Raw genomic sequence first — 25470 nt, 5'->3', positions numbered from 1 at the left:
CTGACTGTGACCTCTATTTGTACGCCTACCTCAGAAAAGAATCAATATCAACGCTTCATTTTGTCAGCTTACTCTAGAAATATTTATATAGGATTATATGTGGACACTAACACTGAATGGACTTCATTGGACTAGTGGGCAGCCTACTGGTGGGCAGGTTTTTTGCTTTGTGCAATTACCCAGGCACTTCAAATAAATAAACCAGATGGTTATAAGCTTCCTAGATACCCTAAAGTGAGTGCCTAATGTCTGTTGATCATGGCGTGCCCTTTTTCTTTTGTGAAGTTGAAGTATCAAATTGACGGAGGGCCCATTTTATTATTGGTCTTTTGATAATAATCAGCGATAATTGTCCTTCAGTGGGATTTACATTATAGAAATTGATTCTACATGGTTTTGCTGTCATTAGGGTTCATGTTTTTCCGAATTTTACTAACAATATGCGCAAATAGTTTTGGGTGGTAAAGTGATTGCTTATGGTACAAAGGTTATTTTTTGATGATTATTAGAAAAAATTTTGGTTCACTGGAATATCTTACTAATCACTAAACAGTGTCTGTTTAAAAAAGTAAATACTATAATTGATACTGTATGATGAAGCATTAATTTTTCTATAATTTGTATTAATTTTGTTATTTTGTTTTGAAAAATAACCATATTTTTGAGTGAACTATACAAACTTATATGTATTGTGATTCCCCTTCAATTATTTTCACAACACTATGACAGGCATAATATTTGACCTTAAAAGAAAAAAGTATGAATTTTTTGATTGAGTACAAAGGGTTGACCTACAATTATGTTTGAGGCTTTGACAGATTTTACAGACTTTTTTGTTTCCTAAGGGCAAAATAATGATTGAAAATCAGATTAAAGTCAATGGACTATTTTGCCTGTTAAGAGGGCCACTAATAATCAGTTATAACCGGGGTTTTCAAACTTTATGCTCGGTCAGACTTTTGGAGTATCAATATTTCCTTACCTCTCTTAGTTTAGCCAGCGGCAACACAGGCTTCACAACCTGTGGCATTTCAGCCTGGATTGGTCCAGTCGCCTTCAAGATATCAGCTTTGATGTCAAACTCTTCAACCTCAGAGTCTTTACGCTCAGACTTTGACTGTAGTTTGTTATCCTCTTTATCAGATTCACCCTGGAGGAATACAAAGACAAAAAACTTGCTTAGTATTTTCCTTCAACCCCCCTCCCCCTAAATCCATTGTTCCTGGTAATTAGCACTTGCCCAGAACAGCGTAAACAATGGAAATTTACCTAGTAAGTCTGCTGCCACCCAGCATTCCAAAGTCTCACACTAAATGACTTCTAGTTTCAAATTAGCATAAATCAGATCAGCAATATGGAAACTAACTTCTCTTGGCTGTCTGGAATAAAGTCTAGCAGCATAAATAACCAGAATGGTAATACAATCCCTTGACTGTTACACACTAATTATCCAGGGCTATGGAGTAAGTGAGGAATTCCAGACATGCCCTGGCCTGATTCTGTTGCTACTTTCTGTTGCTACTTTCTGTTGATAGTTACAAGAGTAATTCAATCATGTGGATTTAAAGTCCATTGGCAACCTAAAGATACTCGATTGTGGTTATATGCTTGATTTTATACCAACTGGTTCAATTTCACACGTGAATAACAACAGTAATTAGCAATCAAAGAGAAACTCAAATCAGTCACATTAATCAAACAAAGAAACTATACAAACCAAAGCTCTACTTCAATGTTTCAAACTTGAGAAATTAGTATCGTTATTGTTTCTTTCACTGTGATCAATATAAAACAAAAGATAGTGGCCCAATTTTTCGAATCTATCAAAGTCTTTCTTGAAGGGTTATACCATAGGTTATTTTGTTGGTAAGCAGGTTGCAACAGCTAATCCTATTTTGTACACAATTACTTTAAATATGGATAGTTCTTTTGAAGAGTTTTTTAGGATCAGCAGAAACCCTGATTTGCTGGAGGACAACCCTGGTCTGCGGTTTCTTGACCTTACCAATTCTGCATATCGATAACATTCACACAGCATAAGAAAGTGAAACTCTATCTGTGTTATTTAATTACCACTAGAAGTTGGCAATCAATTGTAATTCTTCTCATAACAAAGGATTCTAACTTGCCTCAATAACCACATACAATCAGGGTTATTTGAGGTCATGAGCTAAAATTACCTTAACATAACAAACCAGTTGGCATAATTCAGGGGTGAGATTGTATGAAAATGAACAATCCTGAAATTTGAAAACAGTTTCCTCTTGGTGTGGTGGTCAAAGTCCTGTATGTACCGACTCCTATTAAAGCCCTATGTCATTTCATCCACACATCTGAAGGGCAGCCCCGTTGGTTGTTGGACCATCGATTGTCTTATAAATGTGCTATGCAAACAATAAAACTAACATGTGAAAATTTCATTTAAAACACAAAACGTGGTAGCATTTTTGAGATATCGCCGAATGTCCGTGCAAGAAGAATAATCCGTAATTGGAATACACAAGCCGAGAGAAATGGTTCTCAGATTCACTTTTGGGGCATAAAAACTTGTATAACTTTTTGTACTTTTATAACCACATTACAAGTAAAAAAAAAAAAAAGTTGTTATTGCCATTCATTTTAAGAGTGACCAAAGAGTGACCAAAAGTATAGCTTCCCTTTCAGATGAATCTTAGTGCTTTATGAAATCCAGCAGTAGTGCAAAAATCCTGCATACAATGTACTCGCCTGTGGACATTCTGTGCAAGAATCTATACTTCCTCGTCCACCCTCCTTAACATAACAAACCAAGTCTTTCTTTTATGACTCAAGGACACATCTTTGTCAAAACAAATCATCAATCTCTCCTTATACTTTTAGCTGTGTTGGTGTCATTTGCTTTAATTTATCTTTCTGGGGTAATAAATAAATAAGTATTAAACCACAAGGAAAACTTGCTATGATTTGGATTTTAAAAAATAATTTTGTGTAAAAAAAAACAAGAATTGACAGAGCGGGACTTGCTAAGAACTGAGCTAACTAGCCCTAACGTCAGCGATCTACCTATTTTGTACACACACAAACAAAATATATAAAAAACAGGAAAATGCCAACATTATGGCTAGATGATAGCTCAGTTGGTAGAGTGCCGGCATTTTAATCTAGAGGTCTCAAGTTCAAGTCCCAACCTGGTAATTTGTTTCTTTCTTTAACCAAAAACCATTATCTAAACTACTGAATTCAAATACAAATGCAAATCGCGTTTGTTAAGGGAGAAAAGGGACTTTGAAATCACTTTTTACAGCAAATAAATTTGATAATCGATAGTTTCAGATTAGTGGGGGCAAAAATTTAGAGTTCTGTAAAGTAAGCCAAGTTAATTCACAGACCTTTCTTTCCCCCAATAAATTTAGAGTTCTGTAAAGTAAGCCAAGTTAATTCACAGACCTTTCTTTCCCCCAATAAATTTAGAGTTCTGTAAAGTAAGCCAAGTTAATTCACAGACCTTTCTTTCCCCCAATAAATTTAGAGTTCTGTAAAGTAAGCCAAGTTAATTCACAGACCTTTCTTTCCCCCAATAAATTTAGAGTTCTGTAAAGTAAGCCAAGTTAATTCACAGACCTTTCTTTCCCCCAATAAATTTAGAGTTCTGTAAAGTAAGGCAAGTTAATTCACAGACCTTTCTTTCTCCCAATAAATTTAGAGTTCTGTAAAGTAAGCCAAGTTAATTCACAGACCTTTCTTTCCCCCAATAAATTTAGAGTTCTGTAAAGTAAGGCAAGTTAATTCACAGACCTTTCTTTTTTCCAATAAATTTAGAGTTCTGTAAAGTAAGGCAAGTTAATTCACAGACCTTTCTTTCCCCCAATAAATTTAGAGTTCTGTAAAGTAAGGCAAGTTAATTCACAGACCTTTCTTTCCCCCAATAAATTTAGAGTTCTGTAAAGTAAGGCAAGTTAATTCACAGACCTTTCTTTCTCCCAATAAATTTAGAGTTCTGTAAAGTAAGGCAAGTTAATTCACAGACCTTTCTTTCCCCCAATAAATTTAGAGTTCTGTAAAGTAAGGCAAGTTAATTCACAGACCTTTCTTTCTCCCAATAAATTTAGAGTTCTGTAAAGTAAGCCAAGTTAATTCACAGACCTTTCTTTCCCCCAATAAATTTAGAGTTCTGTAAAGTAAGGCAAGTTAATTCACAGACCTTTCTTTCCCCCAATAAATTTAGAGTTCTGTAAAGTAAGCCAAGTTAATTCACAGACCTTTCTTTCTCCCAATAAATTTAGAGTTCTGTAAAGTAAGGCAAGTTAATTCACAGACCTTTCTTTCTCCCAATAAATTTAGAGTTCTGTAAAGTAAGGCAAGTTAATTCACAGACCTTTCTTTCCCCCAATAAATTTAGAGTTCTGTAAAGTAAGCCAAGTTAATTCACAGACCTTTCTTTCCCCCAATAAATTTAGAGTTCTGTAAAGTAAGGCAAGTTAATTCACAGACCTTTCTTTCCCCCAATAAATTTAGAGTTCTGTAAAGTAAGGCAAGTTAATTCACAGACCTTTCTTTCCCCCAATAAATTTAGAGTTCTGTAAAGTAAGGCAAGTTAATTCACAGACCTTTCTTTCCCCCAATAAATTTAGAGTTCTGTAAAGTAAGCCAAGTTAATTCACAGACCTTTCTTTCCCCCAATAAATTAAGAGTTCTGTAAAGTAAGCCAAGTTAATTCACAGACCTTTCTTTCTCCCAATAAATTTAGAGTTCTGTAAAGTAAGCCAAGTTAATTCACAGACCTTTCTTTCCCCCAATAAATTTAGAGTTCTGTAAAGTAAGGCAAGTTAATTCACAGACCTTTCTTTCCCCCAATAAATTTAGAGTTCTGTAAAGTAAGCCAAGTTAATTCACAGACCTTTCTTTCTCCCAATAAATTTAGAGTTCTGTAAAGTAAGCCAAGTTAATTCACAGACCTTTCTTTCTCCCAATAAATTTAGAGTTCTGTAAAGTAAGGCAAGTTAATTCACAGACCTTTCTTTCTCCCAATAAATTTAGAGTTCTGTAAAGTAAGCCAAGTTAATTCACAGACCTTTCTTTCCCCCAATAAATTTAGAGTTCTGTAAAGTAAGGCAAGTTAATTCACAGACCTTTCTTTCCCCCAATAAATTTAGAGTTCTGTAAAGTAAGGCAAGTTAATTCACAGACCTTTCAATAAATTTCTGATAGTTTCAGTTTTACTTTGGGGTAAAGATTTAGAGCACTTTCTCACCTCACCACCTGTTCTCTCCTCTTGTAGCTCCCCTGTAGGACACGTCTCTCTTGTCCCTTCTGTCACCGTGTCTGCTGTGGGTTCTGTTACAAATACAGGGGATTCTGTATGGTTCTCAGGTGGAGCTTGTGAGGTTTGGTCGTCCGCATTGACTGCTGTAAATAAAATGACATGGTTTAAGGGTAAGCCATCATTATGAAAAGTGAGTTCTGAGGCTGTTCTGAAGTAAAATGTTACATGTTTAGGTAGTTTTCAAGAATCTACATATTGATAAAAAATACTTAAAGTCAGGGCCTCATCAAACACTTGATGAACAAAGATTATTGTAAAGACTGATTTGAAGGTAGTGATTCGAAGGTAAACGCTTTCAAAAATAGTTCCTTTTGGAAAGATCACAAATTTCGGAGTCAAGAGAGTTTTATGGCCAACATTGGTTACTATGTTACCATCATACTTCCCAGGAAATCTACGTCAAGTGTGAAACCAACGGGGTTTTATTTTCTGGAATTTGGCACTGTAATGTGAAAAGGGCTGAACATGAACACAATCAATCCCACAGCTGCCTACATTTGCATCTTACAATCAGGTAGTGTACAACAATCAGGAAAATGTTTAGAATTACATTTAACATAAAATGGGAAAAGTTTCCCCATTCAGGGATTTCTTTCAAATGTGTGCACCAGAATATGGAAAGATTGGTGTTTTCTTAGTGAATTTTCTGCAGAATCAGACAGGGTTGGCAGTTCCGCAATCCAAGTACAAAATGCTTGCTCTAGCTGTGTAAGATATTTATATGCAGAGTACACACTTGCTTGTTACAAATTGAGTGTTTATTGTTCAAGCGTCTTCTAAAGAAATTTGATTGATTGTACCAGTGCAATTCATCCGTCGATTGCCATACTGAACATCCGTTTTATTGTTTAAAAAAACATCGTAAGACTTTCTGCTCAACACAAACAGAAAGATCAATGCAAAAGTGTATGTTCGTCAGATCCCACTCACCATTATCTGTAACCACTTCATCACCGTTGACTGAAACAGCTGGAGAGAGTGTTGGTGATGGTGAACGATCCCTACTGCTTGGCCGTTGTAAATGCTGATCTGTTATAAAAACCGGAATAATGCCATTTATTAGAACGTACACAAATTATTGTGAGTCGAGGCTGAGATGCCAAGCGTACTGGACTCAAGCTCTGGTGTTTCTGATCAGCAGAGTGTGAGTTTGAGTCATGGTCTTGACACTTGTATGCAAAAGCAAGACACTTGATAATAAGTGCTTTGTCCTTGGGATGGGACATAAAGCTGTAGGTACCGCTCGTAAAAGAAATCAGGTCACTTATGGTAAAGAAAAGGAGCTAGCCCCGTTGTTTCTTAAAAGGCTTGGCAGCAAATTCCACCACCTCACATTGCTATCCTTTCAAGGTGTTGTCTCATCAAATCATTTTTGACACTCTTCACAAGATTTGATTGTATAACATTTATGGCAGACACTGCCAATGTCAGGTATGCGATCTGATGATTGTGAACATTCCTTTCAAAAATGGCTCTCTGGTTTGATCCCCCCTTATTCTAGACCAAAAACCTCAAACGGTTGTTTGGTGAAAAGTTTGCAGACTTGGTGCATCACCAGATTTGTGACACAATGTGGGTTGTTTTTTCTCCATTTGGTGACTGCTTTCTATCTTTGATGAAAATTTGAAGTCTCAAGGGAACTTTCAATAAAATCCTGAAACTCGGAACAACCCTGAGAAACCGCATCCAAAGAGTGTACAGTATTATTATTATTATAATCATTATTATGGTTCTGTTTAAAAAGAAAAAAAATACGTTGATTATAAATTTAAAAAAAGTTCTAACAAGTTGAAGTTAAATTAAATGTTGTTGTTTTACCAGGCGAGTTAACAGGGGACCACCTTCGGCCTCTCCTTGTCTTGGTTCTATCGGACGCCTTCTTTGAGTCCTCAAGGAGCTTCAGGCTAAACTCATTCTCCTCTTCAGTCATCTCAACATCCAGGAGATTGTTGGTGAGGTCAACCATCTTGCTGTCACAACCTGAGAGAGCAAAGACAAAATGTCTCAAATTAAGTCAAGGCTACCTCAAGCGACTAAACTCACAGACAAAATTGAAGAGAGCAGGATTTGAACCTGTGACAACCAGATTGCTGTGCCGTTGCTCTACCAACAAAGCTATCTAGCCGTAATGATGTCAGTTTCCCTATTTTGTCAATATCTTTGTTCAAAAAGAAAAACAAAAATTTGAGTAAGTTTGAAATCCATCAGAGAAGCATGGCTGTATATTTGTTTTTCGACAGAGCATCCTTTACCAAATATCAGTGAAGGTTAAAAATTAAAGGCAGTGGACACTATTGGTCATTACTCAAAATAATTGTCATCATAAAACCTTTCTTGGTGACGAGTAATGGGGAGAGGTTGATGGTATAAAACATTGTGAGAAACAGCTTCCTCTGAAGTGCCATAGTTTTCGAGAAAGAAGTAATTTTCCACAAATTTGATTTCGAGACCTCAGATTTAGAACTTGAGGTCTCGAAATCAAGCATCTAAACGCACACAACTTCGTGTGACAAGGGTGTTTTTTTCTTTCATTATTATCTCGCAAGTTCGATGACCGATTGAGCTCAAATTTTCACAGGTTTGTTATTTTATGCGTATGTTGAGATACATCAACTGTGGAGGCTGGTCTTTGACAATTACCAATAGTGTCCATTGCCTTTAAACTAATATTTATTTAGTCAGGCTTAAACCTGATCAAGGTAAGGTTTGAAGCTGAACCACAGTGTCTAGTTTCGTTGCTGACATCTTTTTTTTCGGACTTCTCATCAAGTTTAAGTAGGAGTTGAATACATGGCACTCCAATGCGTCACAGGAGTCAATGCATCTCCTGATGACAGAACAGGAAAGTGTCAAGTGGGGTGGTGGGCATGGCACTCCAATGCGTCACAGGAGTCAATGCATCTCCTGATGACAGAACAGGAAAGTGTCAAGTGGGGTGATGGGCATGGCACTCCAATGCGTCACAGGAGTCAATGCATCTCCTGATGACAGAACAGGAAAGTGTGCAAGTGGGGTGGTGGGCATGGCACTCCAATGCGTCACAGGAGTCAATGCATCTCCTGATGACAGAACAGGAAAGTGTGCAAGTGGGGTGGTGGGCATGGCACTCCAATGCGTCACAGGAGTCAATGCATCTCCTGATGACAGAACAGGAAAGTGTCAAGTGGGGTGGTGGGCATGGCACTCCAATGCGTCACAGGAGTCAATGCATCTCCTGATGACAGAACAGGAAAGTGTCAAGTGGGGTGGTGGGCATGGCACTCCAATGCGTCACAGGAGTCAATGCATCTCCTGATGACAGAACAGGAAAGTGTCAAGTGGGGTGGTGGGCATGGCACTCCAATGCGTCACAGGAGTCAATGCATCTCCTGATGACAGAACAGGAAAGTGTGCAAGTGGGGTGGTGGGCATGGCACTCCAATGCGTCACAGGAGTCAATGCATCTCCTGATGACAGAACAGGAAAGTGTCAAGTGGGGTGATGGGCATGGCACTCCAATGCGTCACAGGAGTCAATGCATCTCCTGATGACAGAACAGGAAAGTGTGCAAGTGGGGTGGTGGGCATGGCACTCCAATGCGTCACAGGAGTCAATGCATCTCCTGATGACAGAACAGGAAAGTGTGCAAGTGGGGTGGTGGGCATGGCACTCCAATGCGTCACAGGAGTCAATGCATCTCCTGATGACAGAACAGGAAAGTGTCAAGTGGGGTGGTGGGCATGGCACTCCAATGCGTCACAGGAGTCAATGCATCTCCTGATGACAGAACAGGAAAGTGTGCAAGTGGGGTGGTGGGCATGGCACTCCAATGCGTCACAGGAGTCAATGCATCTCCTGATGACAGAACAGGAAAGTGTCAAGTGGGGTGATGGGCATGGCACTCCAATGCGTCACAGGAGTCAATGCATCTCCTGATGACAGAACAGGAAAGTGTGCAAGTGGGGTGGTGGGCATGGCACTCCAATGCGTCACAGGAGTCAATGCATCTCCTGATGACAGAACAGGAAAGTGTGCGAGTGGGGTGGTGGGCATGGCACTCCAATGCGTCACAGGAGTCAATGCATCTCCTGATGACAGAACAGGAAAGTGTGCAAGTGGGGTGGTGGGCATGGCACTCCAATGCGTCACAGGAGTCAATGCATCTCCTGATGACAGAACAGGAAAGTGTGCGAGTGGGGTGGTGGGCATGGCACTCCAATGCGTCACAGGAGTCAATGCATCTCCTGATGACAGAACAGGAAAGTGTGCAAGTGGGGTGGTGGGCATGGCACTCCAATGCGTCACAGGAGTCAATGCATCTCCTGATGACAGAACAGGAAAGTGTGCGAGTGGGGTGGTGGGCATGGCACTCCAATGCGTCACAGGAGTCAATGCATCTCCTGATGACAGAACAGGAAAGTGTGCAAGTGGGGTGGTGGGCATGGCACTCCAATGCGTCACAGGAGTCAATGCATCTCCTGATGACAGAACAGGAAAGTGTGCAAGTGGGGTGGTGGGCATGGCACTCCAATGCGTCACAGGAGTCAATGCATCTCCTGATGACAGAACAGGAAAGTGTCAAGTGGGGTGGTGGGCATGGCACTCCAATGCGTCACAGGAGTCAATGCATCTCCTGATGACAGAACAGGAAAGTGTGCGAGTGGGGTGGTGGGCATGGCACTCCAATGCGTCACAGGAGTCAATGCATCTCCTGATGACAGAACAGGAAAGAGTGCAAGTGGGGTGGTGGGCATGGCACTCCAATGCGTCACAGGAGTCAATGCATCTCCTGATGACAGAACAGGAAAGTGTGCAAGTGGGGTGGTGGGCATGGCACTCCAATGCGTCACAGGAGTCAATGCATCTCCTGATGACAGAACAGGAAAGTGTGCAAGTGGGGTGGTGGGAATGGCACTCCAATGCGTCACAGGAGTCAATGCATCTCCTGATGACAGAACAGGAAAGTGTCAAGTGGGGTGGTGGGCATGGCACTCCAATGCGTCACAGGAGTCAATGCATCTCCTGATGACAGAACAGGAAAGTGTGCGAGTGGGGTGGTGGGCATGGCACTCCAATGCGTCACAGGAGTCAATGCATCTCCTGATGACAGAACAGGAAAGTGTCAAGTGGGGTGATGGGCATGGCACTCCAATGCGTCACAGGAGTCAATGCATCTCCTGATGACAGAACAGGAAAGTGTCAAGTGGGGTGGTGGGCATGGCACTCCAATGCGTCACAGGAGTCAATGCATCTCCTGATGACAGAACAGGAAAGTGTCAAGTGGGGTGGTGGGCATGGCACTCCAATGCGTCACAGGAGTCAATGCATCTCCTGATGACAGAACAGGAAAGTGTGCGAGTGGGGTGGTGGGCATGGCACTCCAATGCGTCACAGGAGTCAATGCATCTCCTGATGACAGAACAGGAAAGTGTGCAAGTGGGGTGGTGGGCATGGCACTCCAATGCGTCACAGGAGTCAATGCATCTCCTGATGACAGAACAGGAAAGTGTCAAGTGGGGTGGTGGGCATGGCACTCCAATGCGTCACAGGAGTCAATGCATCTCCTGATGACAGAACAGGAAAGTGTGCAAGTGGGGTGGTGGGCATGGCACTCCAATGCGTCACAGGAGTCAATGCATCTCCTGATGACAGAACAGGAAAGTGTGCGAGTGGGGTGATGGGCATGGCACTCCAATGCGTCACAGGAGTCAATGCATCTCCTGATGACAGAACAGGAAAGTGTCAAGTGGGGTGGTGGGCATGGCACTCCAATGCGTCACAGGAGTCAATGCATCTCCTGATGACAGAACAGGAAAGTGTGCGAGTGGGGTGGTGGGCATGGCACTCCAATGCGTCACAGGAGTCAATGCATCTCCTGATGACAGAACAGGAAAGTGTGCGAGTGGGGTGGTGGGCATGGCACTCCAATGCGTCACAGGAGTCAATGCATCTCCTGATGACAGAACAGGAAAGTGTCAAGTGGGGTGATGGGCATGGCACTCCAATGCGTCACAGGAGTCAATGCATCTCCTGATGACAGAACAGGAAAGTGTGCAAGTGGGGTGGTGGGCATGGCACTCCAATGCGTCACAGGAGTCAATGCATCTCCTGATGACAGAACAGGAAAGTGTGCAAGTGGGGTGGTGGGCATGGCACTCCAATGCGTCACAGGAGTCAATGCATCTCCTGATGACAGAACAGGAAAGTGTGCGAGTGGGGTGGTGGGCATGGCACTCCAATGCGTCACAGGAGTCAATGCATCTCCTGATGACAGAACAGGAAAGTGTCAAGTGGGGTGATGGGCATGGCACTCCAATGCGTCACAGGAGTCAATGCATCTCCTGATGACAGAACAGGAAAGTGTGCGAGTGGGGTGGTGGGCATGGCACTCCAATGCGTCACAGGAGTCAATGCATCTCCTGATGACAGAACAGGAAAGTGTGCAAGTGGGGTGGTGGGCATGGCACTCCAATGCGTCACAGGAGTCAATGCATCTCCTGATGACAGAACAGGAAAGTGTGCAAGTGGGGTGGTGGGCATGGCACTCCAATGCGTCACAGGAGTCAATGCATCTCCTGATGACAGAACAGGAAAGTGTCAAGTGGGGTGATGGGCATGGCACTCCAATGCGTCACAGGAGTCAATGCATCTCCTGATGACAGAACAGGAAAGTGTGCAAGTGGGGTGGTGGGCATGGCACTCCAATGCGTCACAGGAGTCAATGCATCTCCTGATGACAGAACAGGAAAGTGTCAAGTGGGGTGATGGGCATGGCACTCCAATGCGTCACAGGAGTCAATGCATCTCCTGATGACAGAACAGGAAAGTGTGCAAGTGGGGTGGTGGGCATGGCACTCCAATGCGTCACAGGAGTCAATGCATCTCCTGATGACAGAACAGGAAAGTGTGCAAGTGGGGTGGTGGGCATGGCACTCCAATGCGTCACAGGAGTCAATGCATCTCCTGATGACAGAACAGGAAAGTGTCAAGTGGGGTGGTGGGCATGGCACTCCAATGCGTCACAGGAGTCAATGCATCTCCTGATGACAGAACAGGAAAGTGTCAAGTGGGGTGATGGGCATGGCACTCCAATGCGTCACAGGAGTCAATGCATCTCCTGATGACAGAACAGGAAAGTGTCAAGTGGGGTGATGGGCATGGCACTCCAATGCGTCACAGGAGTCAATGCATCTCCTGATGACAGAACAGGAAAGTGTCAAGTGGGGTGGTGGGCATGGCACTCCAAAGCGTCACAGGAGTCAATGCATCTCCTGATGACAGAACAGGAAAGTGTCAAGTGGGGTGATGGGCATGGCACTCCAATGCGTCACAGGAGTCAATGCATCTCCTGATGACAGAACAGGAAAGTGTCAAGTGGGGTGATGGGCATGGCACTCCAATGCGTCACAGGAGTCAATGCATCTCCTGATGACAGAACAGGAAAGTGTGCAAGTGGGGTGGTGGGCATGGCACTCCAATGCGTCACAGGAGTCAATGCATCTCCTGATGACAGAACAGGAAAGTGTCAAGTGGGGTGGTGGGCATGGCACTCCAATGCGTCACAGGAGTCAATGCATCTCCTGATGACAGAACAGGAAAGTGTCAAGTGGGGTGATGGGCATGGCACTCCAATGCGTCACAGGAGTCAATGCATCTCCTGATGACAGAACAGGAAAGTGTGCGGGTGGGGTGGTGGGCATGGCACTCCAATGCGTCACAGGAGTCAATGCATCTCCTGATGACAGAACAGGAAAGTGTCAAGTGGGGTGGTGGGCATGGCACTCCAATGCGTCACAGGAGTCAATGCATCTCCTGATGACAGAACAGGAAAGTGTCAAGTGGGGTGGTGGGCATGGCACTCCAATGCGTCACAGGAGTCAATGCATCTCCTGATGACAGAACAGGAAAGTGTGCGAGTGGGGTGGTGGGCATGGCACTCCAATGCGTCACAGGAGTCAATGCATCTCCTGATGACAGAACAGGAAAGTGTCAAGTGGGGTGGTGGGCATGGCACTCCAATGCGTCACAGGAGTCAATGCATCTCCTGATGACAGAACAGGAAAGTGTCAAGTGGGGTGATGGGCATGGCACTCCAATGCGTCACAGGAGTCAATGCATCTCCTGATGACAGAACAGGAAAGTGTGCAAGTGGGGTGGTGGGCATGGCACTCCAATGCGTCACAGGAGTCAATGCATCTCCTGATGACAGAACAGGAAAGTGTGCAAGTGGGGTGGTGGGCATGGCACTCCAATGCGTCACAGGAGTCAATGCATCTCCTGATGACAGAACAGGAAAGTGTGCAAGTGGGGTGGTGGGCATGGCACTCCAATGCGTCACAGGAGTCAATGCATCTCCTGATGACAGAACAGGAAAGTGTGCGAGTGGGGTGGTGGGCATGGCACTCCAATGCGTCACAGGAGTCAATGCATCTCCTGATGACAGAACAGGAAAGTGTGCAAGTGGGGTGGTGGGCATGGCACTCCAATGCGTCACAGGAGTCAATGCATCTCCTGATGACAGAACAGGAAAGTGTCAAGTGGGGTGGTGGGCATGGCACTCCAATGCGTCACAGGAGTCAATGCATCTCCTGATGACAGAACAGGAAAGTGTCAAGTGGGGTGATGGGCATGGCACTCCAATGCGTCACAGGAGTCAATGCATCTCCTGATGACAGAACAGGAAAGTGTCAAGTGGGGTGATGGGCATGGCACTCCAATGCGTCACAGGAGTCAATGCATCTCCTGATGACAGAACAGGAAAGTGTGCAAGTGGGGTGGTGGGCATGGCACTCCAATGCGTCACAGGAGTCAATGCATCTCCTGATGACAGAACAGGAAAGTGTCAAGTGGGGTGGTGGGCATGGCACTCCAATGCGTCACAGGAGTCAATGCATCTCCTGATGACAGAACAGGAAAGTGTCAAGTGGGGTGGTGGGCATGGCACTCCAATGCGTCACAGGAGTCAATGCATCTCCTGATGACAGAACAGGAAAGTGTGCAAGTGGGGTGGTGGGCATGGCACTCCAATGCGTCACAGGAGTCAATGCATCTCCTGATGACAGAACAGGAAAGTGTGCGAGTGGGGTGGTGGGCATGGCACTCCAATGCGTCACAGGAGTCAATGCATCTCCTGATGACAGAACAGGAAAGTGTGCGAGTGGGGTGGTGGGCATGGCACTCCAATGCGTCACAGGAGTCAATGCATCTCCTGATGACAGAACAGGAAAGTGTGCAAGTGGGGTGGTGGGCATGGCACTCCAATGCGTCACAGGAGTCAATGCATCTCCTGATGACAGAACAGGAAAGTGTGCGAGTGGGGTGGTGGGCATGGCACTCCAATGCGTCACAGGAGTCAATGCATCTCCTGATGACAGAACAGGAAAGTGTGCAAGTGGGGTGGTGGGCATGGCACTCCAATGCGTCACAGGAGTCAATGCATCTCCTGATGACAGAACAGGAAAGTGTCAAGTGGGGTGGTGGGCATGGCACTCCAATGCGTCACAGGAGTCAATGCATCTCCTGATGACAGAACAGGAAAGTGTCAAGTGGGGTGATGGGCATGGCACTCCAATGCGTCACAGGAGTCAATGCATCTCCTGATGACAGAACAGGAAAGTGTCAAGTGGGGTGATGGGCATGGCACTCCAATGCGTCACAGGAGTCAATGCATCTCCTGATGACAGAACAGGAAAGTGTGCAAGTGGGGTGGTGGGCATGGCACTCCAATGCGTCACAGGAGTCAATGCATCTCCTGATGACAGAACAGGAAAGTGTGCGAGTGGGGTGGTGGGCATGGCACTCCAATGCGTCACAGGAGTCAATGCATCTCCTGATGACAGAACAGGAAAGTGTCAAGTGGGGTGATGGGCATGGCACTCCAATGCGTCACAGGAGTCAATGCATCTCCTGATGACAGAACAGGAAAGTGTCAAGTGGGGTGGTGGGCATGGAAGGGCCTTTCTTCAACCATAAATGTTTCACTGTCTCCAATAAATTTTTTGATCTCCAATAATAAATAAATAAATTTAAGTGAGATTACTCGTCTTACCTAATGAAGAGGTCCTCTTTTCAACCAGTGAGCGACGTTTGAGACGAGCAGGGGAGAGTTTTCTTGGAGTTGAGGGACTGTGCTTGCCAGATCTAAGACAAAGATAAGGAGCAAGTAAATGTAAAAAAGATCAAATGAAAATTAGCAAACCAAACTACTTCATCAATACTGTGCTCTTTATAAATTGACAGATCCACTGCATCCTTATTATCACAATAATTCATAAGTGATTCAAAAGCCCACTTCAAATGACAGAAAAAACTAGATTCCTGTGATGAAATTTAAGAGTCCAGTTTGTTTGCTTTATTAATAATCTTCTGACACATGACCCCTTTTGCAAGCTAGGCTCATGCAAAACATTCTGCTTGCGTTCAATTTTGCAGTAAGTCGTTGGGACCTATGAAAAAAAGTCTCAATGTTTGCAAAAACTTTGTGAGGAGTGTGAGACATGTAACAAATGACTATTGTGACTCAAGAAGCTCATTTTGTACTGTTTTGCTTTTGTTTTCCTCCTTCTTTTTAATATATTTTCTTCAAGCAGTGATGTTTTTTTTGTTTATGCTAGAGAAATCACCATCGACCCCACACACCCCAAATTTAACAAACTATTCAATGGACTCAGTAGATAACATCATGTCAATTGTTGTTACTCGCATGAATGAAAGGTAACCAATGTTATAGCGCCCCGCAGAGGGGATTTTTGATTAATCACATCGCTGAAGAATAATGATTGTATGAGGACACTTCATAAAATATGCTTCAGGACTTACTTAGGATTAAAGTTGTTTTAACAAGGAGTACTAAGTTAATAAGTGATCTTTTGGAGTTGAACAAACCATGGACAAACACAAGCTCTATGGACAAAATAAACAACGACCCCTTAGGATTTAACTGTGATTATTAGGGTGAGCAAATCAAGGACAGGGAATTCCACAGAGCATTCAGTGAGATTATTCAAGGATTAACAAACATTATCTTTGTTAGGTGGGGACAGTTATGTCTACTGACAAGGGGGATTATTCATTTGTGAAGTGGTGGACAAAACCCATAGGTGTTTGACTCTAGCAGTGGATTTATATTATAGACAGGGTGGGGGAAAAGAATTTCATGAAGTACGTCTTGCTCTGTACTAAAAAATACTTTTCAAATACTTATATAGGTCTCACAGCTTTTGAAGTAAAGGGAAAATTATCCATCGACTATTGAACTTTTTATCCTTTGCTTGATTTGATATGTGGAGTCCCAGGGCCTGTCGAGTTATCAAATAAAAACACCACAGCCCTGTGTCAATTTACAACCGCTCGAGCATCAATCTTAAAAAATGTTCCTACACTTTTAGGCAAATAGGAGTGTTTTTTTCAGGGAGTACGCCATAAAAAATACATTAACTTGGAAGTCAACAACCCCCATGTCGCACCCCTTTTATTTGGCTCTCAAATCTAAAACATATTTAGTGCTGTTAGCCACACCCTATGAACCCAGGCATTTAGTCTAACCTGTCATAGTTTGCATTGTGATCTTCATCTTCACAGTCTGCCATATCTGCTTTTTCTTGACAACCTTCAACCACAATATTGGGTCTGGCATAGTTTGTACCAAGCATATCCTCCATCCTCTGTTGAGCCTCCTCCTGATGGGTCTCCAAAGTTTTCTGGCAGGGGGGGAAAACGTTAACAAAGTTTGCTCAGCCATTTTCTTTATATAATAGTAACTGTCGTAACTGATGTCATATCTTGAGGAATAATAAATCAGCATTTCTGGTGCCCTAACTTCTTTCTATTGTAATCTTGTTGATGCTATGAAAGCTCATGCAGTTTTCATGATATTAGTTATTATTTTAAGTGTTACTTCTACCTTCCTGGCGCTATCTAGATGACAACTAAGCCAGCAAAGTTAGCAATTGTTTTTTGACTATGTGAATTACAAAGCAAAACAAAACTTTGTTGGCCAGCATAAAATTCTGTTTTAGAAACAAGCCTCACCTGTAAAAAATAATTTTAAGGCAAAGTATACCTTTGGTTTACTTAACAATGTTATTGTTTTAATCCTATATAAATGGACATACACTGTACACACTAACACAATTAAACTAACCTGTAGAAATTTGATTTAAAAAGGTTGTAGCGTTTTTGAGATATTGCCGAAAATCTGAGAAACATTTCATGCAGAAATAGTTTTAAAATTGAAATGTTTTTTAATCTCTCTCTCTCTCTCTAAAACCATATTCCTTTGAAGGGAATCTTTTCTTAAAATGGTATACATTATCAATAGCTGTAGTGCTTCTTACTAAGTCAGTTTTTATGGTAATTGATTTATGGAATAATTACCGCAAGCCTTAGGCCAGTGATTTTAGCCTCGGGCCAACAAACTCAGGGCTGTACAACTCTGGTGGTCTTGTGTTTTTCAATTGACTAACAGTTCCACATTGTGTAATAAAAGATAAAGAAAATGATGTTCAATGTTGGCTTTGAGTCTGGTAAATATCTTTCAATTATGTTGGGTATTAAAGCATTCTTAATTTAAAATTAATGAAATATTCTCTCTCATTACGATTTTGTCTTGTAAAATATATGCTGGTCCAGCCCTGTAGTCTTGTGACTTCCCCCCTTAATTTGAGCCCTGTATACCCTGCGATAGATACACTGTGATAGATACACTTAACTGTTATAAGAGACATACCCTATGTACAGATGGAATCTTAATATCTGAATAACTAACTGCGTTCTTGGAGCTAGATTCTTGGGTTTCAGTGGACTCCTTTGGCAATGTAAGACTCCCTGATGTTTCTCTGTTAGTAATGAAGAGAGTAGGAAATGGAAGGGGGGAAATAAGTCCAATCATCATGCAATGTTAGAAGGAAAAAAAGCGAGTTTGAGGGTATTTGAGCCATTCAATAAATGTTAAAATGTCAGAACTCAAAGTTAAAAATTACACAACACCTCGACCTCTATTACAAGGAGGGGGATGTACTGAGCTTGCACCAACTAAACATCTGTACACATCCATGGATGGGAAGTATTTTGTTAAGGGGAGGGGGGGGGGGCAGAGGGATTGATTTGCCAAAAACTGTACCGAGAAAAGACACAAGTATCAATTTCGAATAAAAAGTCTCTTCTACTTTATCTGTCTTATTATTTTCCTTCCTGGTGTGTCCCACTATTTTGTCTGAATTTGGGAGGGCACTTGCCTCCTGTCCCCTGGGTGACACGCCAATGGTTTCCCCCCCAAAAACGACTTGACACTATGGGCGCTGTAAAAAGAAGGGCGTTATTTGTGTGTACACACGGGACCTGCAGTGCAAGGAGGGGTGCTTTGTTTTTGTTTAGCGAAGTCGCTTGCGCTTGCGCATTGTAAATGCATTTGTAGGTATCGGAGGTGAGCTATTTTCTGTAATAGAATAACAATAGCCAATTTGAATTATAACAATACCAATTGTGCTCCTAAACTTACAAGAGGAACATCATTTTATTCAAAATTTTTAAGCACTAGTGAGCAACTTAAAACCACGACCAAGAGTAACATCTTTTTCTTCAAAATGTTTAAGCTCCAGTGAGCAACTTAAAAACAATGACCGAGAACCACCAACCTGTGAGAGCCCAGATACTCTGCTGATGGATCCCAGTCTGGTGACTCACGAAATGAACTCCTGAGTGGGGAGCAGTTGACTGGCGACGAGAACGCCGTGACGAACGAATCGCTCAGTTCTGACGCGCTATCCCCTGGGGAAATGGCTTCATCTACAGGAAGCAGGATCGCAGAGTTGAGCGTCGGATGCTTACTGACGAGGTACGCTTGTTTCACGTCCGCGCTGTCTGCTGTCCTGAACGACGACGACTTAAACTCGTCCCTACCGTAATGATCGGTTTGAGTATCTGTGTTCCTACTCTGTGGACCTCTGGGACTCGTTTGGGCTTGGGAACTTCTGGAGTACGGTTTGACCTCTCTATCAGGTGTTCTACAGATCTCCGTCTGGGTGGACACAGTCTCTACTTTTAAAAGTGCTTTATTCTTAAAGTCTTTTTTGAGGTCACTGAATGTTATTTCTGGGGAGTCCCTCTGGGTACTGATAAGGGTGTCGTCCTTGGAGACATGTTGTTGCCATGGTAATCTATGCTGGAAGAGTAAAGGGCTGGAGGATCTTTGAAAGTCTTCATCGACAAGGTCTAATGAAAGGGCATCTGCAGGTTTGAAAGAAAAAAACAAAAATTTGTACTTTTATTTGATTGTCTTTGTGATTTCAGTAATTTCGAGTTGAACAAACCAAAACTCCAAGTCCTTGTTTAATGCCTCAGAAAAAAATAAATCCTTACCTAGGAGGACAGAGGAATCCTCTTTGCACTGTGAGAAGACTGCTGATGATTTCTCTTTTGTTGCCGGTCGATGACTTCCAAGCAGTCTGTGCTCCTGAGAGAATTTCTTGGTTTTCTGCAACAACATTTTAAAATGAAAAAAAAAAAAAAAATGAGAAAAAGAAAATTGTTGTTATGGTTAACCGCTGCCACTTAAAGGCACTGGACACCTTTGGGATTAATTGTCTAAGACCAGTATTCTCACTTGGGATTAATTGTCTAAGACCAGTATTCTCACTTGGGATTAATTGTCTAAGACCAGTATTCTCACTTGGTGTATCCCAACTAAAACAACAAATCCATGATTTTTTTTTACTCAATTGGTCATTGAGTTGTGAGAAAATAATGAAAGAAAAAACACCCTTGTCGCACAATTGTGTATGCTTTCAAATGCCTAAAAAAGGCTTCAGGCCTGAAGTCTTTAAATTTTTGAGTTAGAAATAACCTCTTTCTGTCCTAAATGAACTGTAAGAAAAAGAAGGGGAAAAAAAGATCTATGAATCTAGCAGTATTTTGCCAATACCCTTTTCAATGGAACTCCAATATAGCATTCCCTATATGCTTATTCAATCATTTTTTTTGCAAGAATTTTCAACAAAACCAGTCACTTGGTTTCTGTTTATGAATACATAGTACAACCATGAACCAGGTACATGAGACAGCCTTGGGGAGAGTGCCTCTGATCTGATACAAGTACAACTCGGTCAAAAGGAAAATATGCTGTGGGCACAACTTCCCTCACTGACTACAATTTATTTATTTATTCTTTTTGAGGGGGGAGGGGGGGGGCACCAATCATTTACTAAAGGTCACATCGTAAAGGGCATTTTCAGGCATTTTTGAGGCGCCTGACTGCACTACATTCACAGGAATCACTTCATCAGCACAAGAGACTCTCTTCTAGCTGTGACTCACTATCCAAAGGAAAATAACAAGAAAACTGAAATGTGGATAAATTTCCTTTTACTGGTTGCCTGCAAATTGCCTCGTCTGACATGGCCTTAACTTTAATTTTTGCATAAAATAAAGCAGGAGTACTTATCAATGTACTAGCCAAGAACCAAATGGAGACTTTTCTTCAAAATACCTTTCCTTTGAACAAATAAAAAAAAAAATCCCCAGAAGTGTTGTTCAATGTCATACACACTCTAACAATAGAGGGCCTTGACATCCTTAAGTCAGCGCTGCCACCAACGCAGTATTCACAAACAGAAAGCATAAACTTGTCCCAGCACTCAGCCAAACAGGTTTGCAAAAAAGTTTTATCTTTTAGATACTTTCAGAACATACAATAACAGTTTCAAAAAAGTGGAATTTTTTTTATCCCATGATTTTTTTCTTCTGACCGACAACAAAAGGATATCCGTCTAAAAAGTAACAATTAACCTACAGTTGTACAGGTGGAACAAGCAGGAGGTCATGGTCAACAATACCACCACCATCACCACCACCCTGAATGCCATAGAATTTTGAATATTAGGCATCCATTAAAAAATAAAAGTACAATATATTTTTATAGATCCAAAATGTTATTTGGTCTTTGCACTTATACCGAGGTGTATCAAAGGCAAAGCATATCTTTGGTACTTTAACGTGAACTGTTTCTCAAAGATGCTGAAGGCTTCTGACCAAATGTTTTTAATGTCATTAATTTTAAGAGTTAAGGCTAAATGTATACCTTCCCTTTAACTTCAAGATTACTAGATTCACCTCTTTCTCTCTGATTTACGCCAAAATATATTAATTTTTTATTATAAAAACCCTGGTAACTGTATACAGATCTGGGACTGGGAGGGCTAACAAAAAACAAACAAATAACACAACCGGTCCACTTTAACGGCGGCTTTAACAGCGTCCTCCAATTTTAGTGATAAAAGTCTCAGATAAGTCTGGACTTCCCCCTTGCGGATCTTATCAGCATGTTTCAGGGTCAATGTATAAATGCATGCCGGCTTACCAAGGAGATGAGCTGACCTTTGACCTGAGCAAGCTGGTTCTTGAGCTCTGTGAGGTAGGAAGACACCGTTTCCAACACCTGGCTGTTATTCAGTGGTTGCTGGTAAATAATAAATAAATAAAAATCTGTTAACGAAAACAGGCTCTGCTAGGGTCGAAACATCACGCCATTTTTTGCACACAACAAAATCGTTAGGTTAAATACATTTAGTTTTAGAACACACAATTTTCATTATGTATTAGATTTATTGCTGGAAATCTTGTAGGTCAGTAAAATCAAAACAGTCGGGTAAAATTAAAGGAATGTTACAGAATTGTCTAAATAAATTTGCAATGTAGTAGGCCTAATGCTCATCAGCAAGGGTGAGTGTTGCAAGCTCCGAACTAATTTTTGTTTAATCAGAATGGACATGTCAACTCTGACTGTCAGCTTCAGAGTTCAAATTATTGAGCCTTGATATTTCCCCCTGCATTCCACAGCAGATTAATAAGACAATGTACAAGGAAACAACCTTGTAGATTGTAAACATTTGAACCATGCCCGGTTGAGCAATCCAATTTTACAACGAAGGGTTTATCAGGTCACAACTCGCCTTGTTTCTTGCCTAAACTCTGTGTTAAGTTTGCCTCAAAGGATTCAAATGAGCTTCTTATACAGGGGGAAAGCCCACACCCTTCTCCAGAGATGGGGTTAATTTCCTCCTTGAGTCAACATTCATTGGGGTCTATTGTCTACAGACACCATTAAGCCCTCATGTGTGTGTTGAAGCCTGCGGCCAAGAATGTTTGACCTAAGATGAATTAACAAACTTAAAAACTCATTTAATCATTGTTACCACAATTAATTTAATTTAATTTTAAGATTACTTTATTCTCACATGTTTTGTGAGTTTTTACTGCTTGAACTTGTTCCTCCTTTCCCTTATTCTCATTCACATACAGACCACACAATGATATAAGAATAATCTATTGTTAAAACTCATATTTTGATTCAGTACATTATGTGTAAGTCTGTGAACATTTATATTTCATGTCTTACAAATTTTATGCACACCCTTTTTAAAAACATCACTCTTACACAATCCATCTGAATATAAACCAGGTGTTAAAAAACTTAAAATTCCTTCTTTTCTTGCATTGCTAAGACTAAGCGTCTACTTGACAAGTACAAAAGGGGAAAAACACCTCTTACATGACTTCTGTTTCAATAAAGAAAAAGCCATGTCCTAATAAAGAGTTTTCCCCGGGGGGGGGGGGGGTTACTTTATGAGTAAGACTCCTGCATGTTCAGGTACTTATTACAATACAGGAAGCTTAAGGCACACTGACATTTAAAAATGGGTTTCTCAGTCTAGCATATCTTGCTCTAAAATCTTGGTTATGATGAATTGAAGCAAGAAAGTAGCCTTACCAAGGCTCAAATTTGGGAGAAAATTGTTAAGACCACTCGGAACTTGGAAGAAAATTTACAATTTTTTTTACTGGAACAGAAATGTTTTTACAACACAGAACTAAAATGAGACAACAAACTTCCTGAGCCCTGACAACATCTATATAAGAGAAACTTTCTCTCATCTGTCTACATTCAAACATGATGTTTCTTCTTGAGCCCTGACTACATCTAGGTATATAAGAGAAACTTTCTCTCATCTGTCTACATTCAAACATGATGTTTCTTCTTGAGCCCTGACAACATCTAGGTATATAAGAGAAACTTTCTCTCATCTGTCTACATTCAAACATGATGTTTCTTCTTGAGCCGTGACAACATCTAGGTATATAAGAGAAACTTTCTCTCATCTGTCTACATTCAAACATGATGTTTCTTCTTGAGCCCTGACAACATCTAGGTATATAAGAGAAACTTTCTCTCATCTGTCTACATTCAAACATGATGTTTCTTCTTGAGCCCTGACAACATCTAGGTATATAAGAGAAACTTTCTCTCATCTGTCTACATTCAAACATGATGTTTCTGTTCAAGATATTACTCAATGAGGTATTGTTATTCAATTGAAAAACCCAAGACCACCGGACTTGTATGGTCAGAGACTTCTTGACCCAAAACTAAAACAATTGGCCTCAGGCTAGCATAGTGCCTTTAAACCTTCCTTGCACCATGCAGGGGTGGGGGGGGGGGGCAGATGTACAAACTCCTGCTTACTTTTGAAGTGAAAAAAATATAGTTTCAAAAAATGTTATACTATATTTTGAAAACAATTTCTTTGAAAAGAATTGTTAGAATGTTCATGGGAAGGACTCTGGATGATGAATAAGCCATCACTGGACATGCTAAAGTAACAGATGAATGAAGACTTGGTCTCCATCGACCTCAAGTGCTTTAATAGCATCAGCACCATCATCACCACATTTTCTTGGAAAATTTGTTATAAATGTTCAATGGAACGTATAACTACACATGGAAACCCCTATGGTCTCAAACATAGAGAATCGTGGAGAACATCTTACGAGCAATGACAACTAAAACCATTGATCTGTTAATTGGTCTTAAGTGTCTAGCTCTTTATCACCACATTTCCTTGAAAAATAGCATTCAATTCCATGTTACCTGTAATGTATAACTACACATGGCAACCCTTCTGGTCTCGGATCATGCAAAATGCATAAAGAATCATTGAGGACATCTTAAGAGCAATGACAGCAAAAACCATTCATCTGTCTAGCTCTTTATATCACCACATTTCCTTGAAAAATTTGCATTCAATTCCATGTTAACTGTAATGTATAACTACACATGGCAACCCCTCTGGTCTCGGACCATACAAAATGCATAAAGAATCATGGAGGACATCTTAAGAGCAATGACAGTAAAAACCATTGATCTGTCTAGCTCTTTATATCACCACATTTCCTTGAAAAATTTGCATTCAATTCCATGTTAACAGTAATGTTTAACTACACATGGCAACCCCTCTGGTCCCGAACCACACAAAATGCATAAAGAATCATGGAGGACATCTTAAGAGCAATGACAGTAAAAACCATTGATCTGTCTAGCTCTTTATATCACCACATTTCCTTGAAAAATTTGCATTCAATTCCATGTTACCTGTAAGTACACATGGGATCCTCTCTCATCTTGGATCATGCAGAGTGCATTGAGAATCATGGAGGACATAAGAGCAATGACAGCAAAAACCATTGATCTGTTAACTATACTTTGAAGTGTCTACCTCTTTGTACAGACAACCAAAATGCTAACATTTCCAGACAGGCCGAAGGACAGACACATGTTCCTGTGATTCTTGAAGTTATTAACGCATGACTAGATTACTTAGAAGGAGAGATTGACACTTGGGCTGATTCTAAATGTTCGGATTCTAGATGAGAAACTGGTGTTTTGCTTTCTTTGCCAACCCGAGTAACCTGAGCCTATAGGTGAGATGAGATTTGCCAAAAGTGACATTTCTTGAAAATGGATTGCTGGCCTAGCTGGGTTCCCCCTGTTCCATACGCTGAACCTCCCAGCAGCCGATTTCACAAAACTTTATGCAACTGCGTAAGTCCACTTGGGCAATGTAAATGGTACAACTCAGGAGGAGATTTACAGACTTTGTGCATTACCAGAAATACAAAACTACATGTTTGGACACAATTGGGACTATTTATTTCTCCCTTTCATGACTACTTAACTTAACTTCAATCAAGAAAAAATGAAGTCTCGGGGAGATTTAGAAAAAAATCCTGAAATCATGAACAAAGGTCAGAAATTACATTCCTGTTATAAGAGAGAAAGTTGATCCCTTTCGGCTTAAGCTTCGGCTTAAGTACAGTCATGTACTTCAGCACGTGATCATATGGTAATCTAGCCGTAG

General features: G+C 41.6%; 1 protein-coding gene across 2 annotated transcripts in view; it reads right to left on the bottom strand.

Moving 5' to 3' along the window:
• The window catches only part of LOC117291174 (golgin subfamily B member 1-like), a 99327-nt gene that overhangs the window by 22874 nt on the left and 50983 nt on the right, over positions 1 to 25470 (bottom strand). For both annotated transcript variants that reach the window (XM_033772750.1, XM_033772751.1), the window contains exons 23-32: positions 21636 to 21734; positions 19640 to 19754; positions 18916 to 19507; positions 18009 to 18117; positions 16826 to 16980; positions 15330 to 15421; positions 7121 to 7282; positions 6233 to 6331; positions 5231 to 5385; positions 983 to 1150 (exon numbers count right to left, since the gene is read on the bottom strand). In XM_033772750.1, coding sequence (XP_033628641.1) covers positions 983 to 1150; positions 5231 to 5385; positions 6233 to 6331; positions 7121 to 7282; positions 15330 to 15421; positions 16826 to 16980; positions 18009 to 18117; positions 18916 to 19507; positions 19640 to 19754; positions 21636 to 21734 — 1746 coding nt within the window. The remainder of the gene's footprint in view (positions 1 to 982; positions 1151 to 5230; positions 5386 to 6232; positions 6332 to 7120; positions 7283 to 15329; positions 15422 to 16825; positions 16981 to 18008; positions 18118 to 18915; positions 19508 to 19639; positions 19755 to 21635; positions 21735 to 25470) is intronic.

Source organism: Asterias rubens, chromosome 6 (genome assembly GCF_902459465.1).
Source record: "Asterias rubens chromosome 6, eAstRub1.3, whole genome shotgun sequence".
NCBI classification, from domain to species: domain Eukaryota; kingdom Metazoa; phylum Echinodermata; class Asteroidea; order Forcipulatida; family Asteriidae; genus Asterias; species Asterias rubens.
This window is presented reverse-complemented; position numbering and strand designations above follow the sequence as displayed.